The 8845-nt window shown below is 43.1% G+C and overlaps 1 protein-coding gene across 1 annotated transcript; it reads right to left on the reverse strand.

Moving 5' to 3' along the window:
* Nucleotides 1–69: 69 nt before the first annotated feature.
* Nucleotides 70–5912, reverse strand: rsph9 (radial spoke head component 9). The gene is made up of 5 exons (XM_020455145.2): nucleotides 5551–5912; nucleotides 5182–5350; nucleotides 4868–4997; nucleotides 4250–4396; nucleotides 70–405 (listed from the first exon to the last, which is right to left on the reverse strand). Exons 1-5 carry the CDS (start codon nucleotides 5775–5777, stop codon nucleotides 245–247), a joined length of 834 nt encoding a protein of 277 aa, XP_020310734.1. The 5' UTR covers nucleotides 5778–5912; the 3' UTR covers nucleotides 70–244.
* Between the last annotated feature and the right edge of the window lie 2933 nt (nucleotides 5913–8845).

Raw genomic sequence — 8845 nt, forward strand, 5'->3', positions numbered from 1 at the left:
AAGTAAGCATTTACTGGGCCTATTGACAGAAATGAACCAAGTGCATGTGGAGGTAAATCACAAATAATGAATGATTTTAGTTTGTTTATTTACTTTAAATAACAGTAAAGAAACATCTCTTGCATAAATAGAACTGTTTTGGGTGGGGATGAAACACTGCTTGCTCAGATGAGAGGTTGATGATGATTCTCAGTTTAGATAAGTGGTAGGTGTTGCCTCTCCAGCTCTGGATCTCACTGGCTTTTTAAAGCATGAAGGGCAGGTCCAGGTTCTTCAGTCCGTCACCCATGTAGATGTATCCGTGCTGGGGGGTCATGGGTACATGGAAGGAGGTCAGGCCCAGCCACAGCATGCTACGGATCACACACACTGTGCTGCCACGCTCAAACTGCAAGCTCCACGACCCTACACACACAAGTATATGGGTTATGAAGATTATCACACAAACTGCAGCTCGTCCATGACCTTTCATAAACAGAGACCGTGTACAGGTCTCACATTACTCCCTCATTAACTGTATCCACTCTTCCCTATGTAAAGAAGTCTACACAGAAAAAGGTAACAGTTGGCTGATAGCTCAATAATTTAGAAGGGTTTAGTGAGTCCTTTCCCTGACTCTAAATATCAGGGAGGCCTGGTGGAGCAGCTGTCTGCTCATGGCTATCACCCATAGCCAGTGAACACTGTTCATGCTGAATGGGAGCCTAGCAGAATTCTCTCACCGCAGATTCACTGCACCATTAATCAGGAGGCTCCAGGACGTCTTGGAAATAATTCATTAATCTGGAACCTCCCCAATTATCAAAGCATTAAACATGAAATTAAACCTTGTGCCAAAGCTATCTAGGAACAGCGATTCCAGTAAATTGTGTCAGCTGTTCTGATACTGTTTTTCTCTCATATTTCAGTTTCACAATGCTATGGGGCGGGAAATTAATTGAAACCTTTTGCAAGAGATATCTAGAAACAGAGATTCCAGAAATAGGGTCTATTGGGAGGTGTTTCGCAATGGCTCTTTGTCTGTGGGGAGAGATTCATCTTCCATGACCCAAAGACACTCCTGCCAGGTTGACGTGATTTGAGAAGCTGTTCAGTGATGGTGTCCAGATAAGTCTACTTTTCACTGAAACACACTGGTGGTTTCAAACTCACACGTGGTATAGGGAGGAACCCAATGGGAGAACAGGCATGGAAGGGGTATAGGCATAAATCAGAAGTCGATAACTGCAACTGTTACCACATACTTCCAGGCAAGTCTGGAGGATCACTGTGGTGAGAGGGGTAGCTTCACTCAGAGATACCAGAGGAAAGCACTTTCGATGGAGATCCATCATTTTCTCCTTAAACTGTCTTTAGTCTGGGTCTCTCGCTCCCTTCAGCAAAGGCTAGAGGCCTGGCCGTTAAGTTCTCAGTGAGGGTGATGCTGTCACTGGGACAGCTGTGTAATGTAAGCTGGTTTGGGAAAGCTGCACACACATTCACACACCACAGAGATGCTCATCCCTTTGAAATGAACAGCTGTGACGTTTTAGACAGACACTGCTGTGTGCCCAGAGCCTCTCACTTTTCCACAGCACCCACACCACAAACAAATTGTGATATATGTCTGTTTAGACAAACTACAGTTTGATATCATCCAGATATAAACTGACAGACTGACCAGGGGAAATCTATGTTATTGTTGTCACTTGTTAAATCCACTTAAATCGGTGTAGATGAAGGGGAGGAAAGGGTAAAAAAAAAAGAATTAAGCCATAAGACAATTTTGCACACTATTGGCATTCTCTCAACCAGCTTCATGAGGAATGATTTTCTAACAGTCTTGAAGGAGTTCCCATATGCTGAGCACTTGTTGGCTGTTTTTCCTTCGCTTTGCGGTCCAACTCATCCCAAACCATCTCAATTGGGTTGAGGTCGGTGATTGTGGAGGCCAGGTCATCTGATACAGCACCATCACTCCCCTTCTTGGTCAAATAGCCCTTACACAGCCTGGAGGTGTGTTTTGGGTCATTGTCATATTGAAAAACAAATGATAGTCCCACTAAGCACAAACCAGATGGGATGGCATATTGCTGCAGAATGCTGTGGTAGTCTTGCTGATTAAGTGTGCCATACTCTGTCTCACAAAGACGTGGCGGTTGGAACCAAAAATCTCAAATTTGGACTTCCACTGATCTAATGTCTCTTCTTATTGGTGTCCTTTAGTGATGGTTTCTTTGTAGCAATTCTACCATGAAGGCCTGATTCACGCAGTCTCCTCTGAACAGTTGATGTTGAGATGTGTCTGTTACTTGAACTCTGAAGCATTCGTTTGGGCTGAGATCTGTGGTACAGTTAACTAGTGAACGTATCCTCTGCAGCAGAGGTAACTCTGTCTTCCTTTCCTGTGGCGGTCCTCATGAGAGCCAGTTTCATCATAGCGCTTGATGGTTTTTGTGACTGCACTTGAAGAAACTTTCAAAGTTCTTAATTTTACAGATTGAATGACCTTCATGTCTTAAAGTAATGATGGACTGTCGTTTCTCTTTGCTTATTTGAGCTGTTCTTTGACATAATATGGATTTGGTCTTTTACCAAATAGGGCTATCTTCTGTTTACCACAACACAACTTATTGGCTCAAATGCATTCAGAAAGAAATTCCAAAAATGTACTTTTAATAAGGCACACCTGTTAATTGAAATGCATTCCAGGCAACTACCTCATGAAGCTGGTTGAGAGAATGCCAAGAGTGTGTAAAGCTGTCATCAAGGCAAAGGGTGACTATTTGAAGAATCTCAAATATAAAATATATTTTGATTTGTTTAACACTTTTTTGCTTACTACATGATTCCATATGTGTTATTTCATAGTTTTGATGTCTTCACTATTATTCTACAATGTATCAAATAGTCAAACCCTTGAATAAGTAGGTGTGTCCAAACTTTTGACTGGTACTGTATGCATACATAGGGCGCAAAGTATGCGCAAAGTATCTCATTTTCTCTACTTTTGCATATTTTTGATACTGAATGTTGATACTGAATGTTATCACATCTTCAACCAAAACCTAATATTAGATAAAGGGATCCTGAGTGAACAAATACCCAAATACCCATTGGGGATGGCTTACCCTGGATTTCCCTTCAATCTCCACAAGTTAGGTAAATCTGCATTCATTTTTTTGACACCTATAATGTGACATGATCTCCAGAAGTCCTTTTAAAGTTGTTGGATTTGGTGCCTCCAAGGCAATTCAGATGAATGTTAGAGGGCCTTTTTACTGAAGAATGTATTTGTGTCATATGATTGTTTTTCTTTTTGTATTTTGCGTTTGCTTTCTTATGTATTGTGTAAGTGATGTGTGTGTATATATATGTATAGTGTAATTGTTTATTGATGTGTTTGACAAATCACCATTGTAAGTAAGAATTTGTTCTTAATTGACTTACCTGTAGAAATAAAACCATGGCCGAATATGGACAGGGCACGTGCCCAGGGGCCCTGACCTTCAGGAGAACCCCATTGATTTTGTTAGTCATTCTCACTCAGATATCATATTAACATAGCATAAGTTATTACCAAATGTGTAGAATTGCAGGAACTGTGCTTTAAAACTGAAAAATCTCATCTCCATCCCATGGCAAAATGGGTAGAATTTGAAGGAAATTTGCTGTAAAACTGCAAAGAAAAATCTGCCCCATGGCAAAACGAGTAGAATTGCAAGAAATGTGTTATAAAATTGCTGTTTTCTCTCCACCCCATAGCAAAATGTGTAGAATTACAATAAATTAACTTTAAAACTAAAATGTGTCTCTCCATCGACAAGAGGGGGGCCACAAATGTTTTGCTGTGTGGTGGGCCCCAACCAAATCCCGCTTAGGTCCCCCAAAAGGCTAGAGCCGGCCCTGCAGAGGAGGATGCCTTGATAAACTGGGCTCTCAACTGCCAACCCAAATTATTATTAGCACCAATTAAAAGGCTAGTTTAGTATAATAGAGAGTGACCATTGGACTATTCCCCAGGTCATTTCTGTAAATGAGAATGTGTTCTAAGTCAACTTACCTAGTAAAATAAAAAATCAGAGCATGCCAAACATTAGTAATCTCATGTTCGTATTACATTTTTGTCTCCCACAAAAGGGCAGTACTTTCAAGGAACTGGTTATATTTCTAAAGACAGACAACATGTGGGAAAGAAACCCCACCCATGGGGGGAACGGTAGGATGACTGTAAAGGAGTGGTGTAGTGAGAGATTTGGAACTCTGTTACCTTTGGGGATATCCTCACTCAAAGGATCCAGGAAGTCAATGGAGGGGTTGAGGTCAGCCAGCTCCAGGATGGATTTCTTCTTCAGTTTCTGCGGCTCAGTGAAGTGCAGGAAGTAGCTGAGTTTACCTGCCTCCAATGAGGACAGACCTACAGAACAGATTCACTCACTCAGTAACTGATAGTATGATATGATTCTGTATGTGTATGAAAAAGAAAACACACAAACGTGTGTACACTATAGATGTACAGTGTGAGATAAATGACAGTCTGGATTCTGGTTCCAACTTCCAACACACTGACCTAAAAACCACAGCTGAGTCATCCTCTCGAGCCAGTAACACACACAGCTGTGTCCCATCTTTTATTTTTTATTTTACCTTTATTTAACTAGGCAAGTCAGTTAAGAACAAATAATTATTTTCAATGACGGCCTAGGAACAGTGGGTTAACTGCCTGTTCAGGGGCAGAACGACAGATTTGTACCTTATCAGCTCGGGGATTTGAACTTGCAACCTTCCGGTTACTAGTCTCTCCATAGTCAGACCACATTCTCAACTGGGAACCACCACTCTACATGGAGCCATCCATTTAATTAATAACTTTGAAAAGTAGCTTTACCCTCAAAGCTGCGATTGGTCTGCACCAGGCCATGGGGACTCTTGATGAAGGCACCGCGCGGGACCACAGACACCTCCTTATCAATGGTGTGGACAGTGGAGGCCAGCCTCTTCTCCTCTTTCACCTTAACCTGCAACACAAACCAAACAACCATTACCAAACATCTGTCACAACACAAAAAACAAACTAGTCATCACTCTTCTGCAATAATACCACACACAGTCACGACGGTCATATGAATCTAGTCACTGTACATTAATCACTGACACTTATTAATAAACAAAACACAATTAGCTCAAAACACTTGTCCCCACCACGACTTCCTCCTCCACAGCCTCGTCCCCCTCCCCTTGCCGCCGTATCTCGGTGTGCTCATACTCATGTGAGGGGTCTCCAACGAAGCGACCCTTTGCTGTAGCAGAAACTTCCGCTAGCATTGCCTCAGTGGCAGGGGGAAGCAAGTGCCAGTCCACACAGTTGAAACTGGAGTTGGGAAAGGACTCAAACACGTGTGCAAGAAGGCACACATACACACATAGAGAGAGAGAGAACATCTTGAATAGGAGAATGGTTCACAACTCCAAAGCCACAAGTGACAACAGCAAAATGCAAGCTAGCTATAATAATATGCCTGTAGTAAAATAGACTAGAGGCTCTAAAACAATTTCCTTTGCACCTCTTACCTGTAAAGGCTCTTTTTATCCGTCATCTCATCCTCTGAAACCCCTTGAGCAATGAAATAGTCACCCTTTATGCCCAGAATCTTGCCCCAAAACAGGACACGATTGAATTTGTTGTTCCTCTTCAGAATGACCAGGGAAGTCTGCAGGGCAGCTTTTTGCTCACTGCTCAAAGTTAAACCGCTACCAGAAACGAGGTCCAAGGAGTAGTATAACGTACTGGAGTCCATTGCATATATAAAGCGTGTCTCAATGAAAAGTAAATACTTTTCTATAAAAAGGCTAAATGTTTGGTATCTAGGTTACGTGGGGACAGCTGCCAAGAACGTCCGGTTGCCAATGTCAACAAATCTCCTTAGTTACGTGTAGTCATAGCAACTGCGGATTGCTCCCCGTCGACAAAGCAGTTGAGCTGCACAAATTAGCTAGAGATTGAATTATTTGAATTCTCGATCTGATCTTCAACACTTGGCTCTAATTCAGCAACAATCTGCCACGTACTTGTCTGTTAGGCTACCTATCCTCATCTCATATTTTTCTAATTTACAGTCTTAGCTACTTCAGATATTTCAGTGTTGAGAGTAAAGAATGGGGGAGATTTCCAAGGCCTTTCCTTCAAATCACAGCCAGAAACCTGTTCTTCTGAGCTCTTGTGAGGTTTCCCAATGCTTTCTGATGAATGGGTCTGTCAGTATGAGTTGTTTCTCACCCATTTAGCTGTGGATTGAGTGACAGTGAGAGAGGAAAAAGTGAGATGTCTTTATTCTTTTGGAACATGTGTGAGTGTAATGTTTACTGTGCATTTTTTTAATTGTTTAATTCCCTTTTGTTTATTATCTAGTTCACTTGCTTTGGCAATGTAAACATATGTTTTCCCATGCCAATAAAGTGCTTACATTTAATTGAGAAAAAGAGAGAGAGACCTTAGACCCAGTGCGCAGCTAGCACAAAGGAGGATAGGACTTTATGGATATAGGAACTGAGAGGAACTGAGATTATACCACTTTGAATCCTGAGCACATGGGACAGGGGGTCAATAATGTTTATGTGTGTGCGTGCATCAATGGGTTCATGTCCCTCGATCTGTGTACTTACGTACTTATATAAGATTCATGTCATGTACATAAATAAGTGTGTGTATATAGCCCGTATTTTATATATATTATTGGATTGCCATATTTTCCCACCATCGTAACTTCATAATGGAAGATGGGGAATTCTCAATGCCAAAGGTACACTTTCTTATACACATGTCTTTAGATCTATAAGCCATAACAGCAGCACAGGAGCTGAGAGGGCCTTCATGAGTTAGAGCACTACTATGACCCTAACTCATCATAACTTACCAGCTCAAGACAGCTTCTCATCCTCTGACCCCTGAGTCTGTCTGAAATCTCACGAGGTGCATTTGGGACCGGAAAGAGAGCAGAGAGGATGTAACAGAAAGGAAGAAGAGAGGTATTCGGGAGGAGATGGGAAGAGAGTGATAGGGGTTGAAGAGTGGGGATAAAGAAGAGAGAGATACTATCTGGAGATAAAGCAGGGAAGTCTGCAGGGCAGCTTTTTGTAGCAGGAAACATGAAGAATGTGGGATGGATGATAGAGGGAGGAAATAGACACTCAAATCATTTGAAGTTGTAGCACTGTGGGATGTTGCAGCACTGTAACTTCAGACTGTTCTGTCTTGGTGAATGTTAATGTTCTACACATCTGGCAACCCTTTGGGAACAGTGCTACAACAGCGGCCCCCTTAGGTAGCAGGGGTACATGCCCCCGATAGCAGAGATTAGATTGAAACACCCTCTCTTAAAAACAAGAACGCCATCTTCTCATTCCTGCTGAACATGCCCCCTTAAATCACTTGATTCTTTCTTTCAATACTGATTTAGGCTCAGCCCTCCCTACATCTCTCCTAACCTTTACCATCACAAGCCGAGCAACAGAACTGACTCTGAAGCAGTTGTTAAGGCTAAGTAGGTAACCCTGTTCTCATAAATCCTGCTCTGTATTCGCTTCCCCTTCTTTCCTGGCTGGCTGTTCCCATTCCTTCCGCGGGCCACCAGAACATTACCGTTTCCAGGGATCTATGCGTTTGGTGTAATTGCCGAACAAAAGGACCTGGCAGGCCGGAATCACATGCTACTGCCTCGGTGGAGACTGGAGACTTCAGCCCCCTCCCTCCCCCCATTCCTTGTCCTCCCCCTGGCCCCGACCGCAGCCAGAGAACACAAAGAGACCGAGTGGGGTGACTTTTCCTTTTCCTTTTGTCCCCACAGAACAGCCGTGCATGTGCACACACACTCTCACACAAACTTACACAAATATATACACAGGTGCAGCTTCACATTCTGCACACTGTACATGCAAATGAGCAGGTGCTCACACACAGTCATACCCAAACACACTAACGAAAACTCCCTATGGCTCAGTTGGAAGAGCATGGCACGTGCAATGCCAGGATTGAAGGTTTGATTCCCGAGGCCAACCTTACATCAAACAAATTCTGTAAGTTGCTTTGTATAAAAGTGTCTGCTAAATGAAACATCGCCCCCACCACCCTGAACTTGGTGTTGCTGGGCTGTGGTCCCACTCCTCTGGGAACCTCACCTCCCAGGCGACCAGCGTTGCCAAGGAACTAATCCTGAGGGACAAAAGGTGGGAAGGATGCAGAATACGATGCCTCTGTAGCATCTGATTGGTTGGCATTGGGCCACGCGATCGCCTGATTGGTTGGAACTAAGTTTAGATAGAAACTCACAGGGTCAGAGGTCAGATCCATCGATCATTGCGGTGACATGAAGGAAGAGTGATCCCCCCATGGAACTAACATGGTTTATTCCCATTCAACACACACCAACCCTCCATCTTGAAATTACTCTCCCATGTCCCCGACCTTGGAGAAACATAAGCCTATAGGCAACGAAGCATTCAAAGATTGCGGAAGAAAGCCGTCTGGCTCGAGAGACTATCTTGCGATAGGCCATGGGTAAGTTCTTTGCCCTGAGCTGAGAGAAGACAGAAACAGCTAGAAAACAGAAAGAGGGAGAGAGATTACTTATTAAAGAAGTGTCTGTGGTGTAATGAAGCACAAATACACAATGCCAAGAATGTGGTGAGGGCCCTGGGTTCGATGGGTTTGTCTCACACACAAGTACATAAGCACATGTACGAATGTACACACACTTGCACGTACTCGCGTACACACTCCTTGCAGCAGTAAATCTGGATTAGCAGTGGATAAATGTCTTGATCCAGACTAGGACTGTAGCCCAGTCTCAAATGCTCTGTGATCCCCTTT

The sequence above is a fragment of the Oncorhynchus kisutch genome, linkage group LG21, assembly GCF_002021735.2.
Source record: "Oncorhynchus kisutch isolate 150728-3 linkage group LG21, Okis_V2, whole genome shotgun sequence".
Taxonomy (NCBI): Eukaryota; Metazoa; Chordata; class Actinopteri; order Salmoniformes; family Salmonidae; genus Oncorhynchus; species Oncorhynchus kisutch.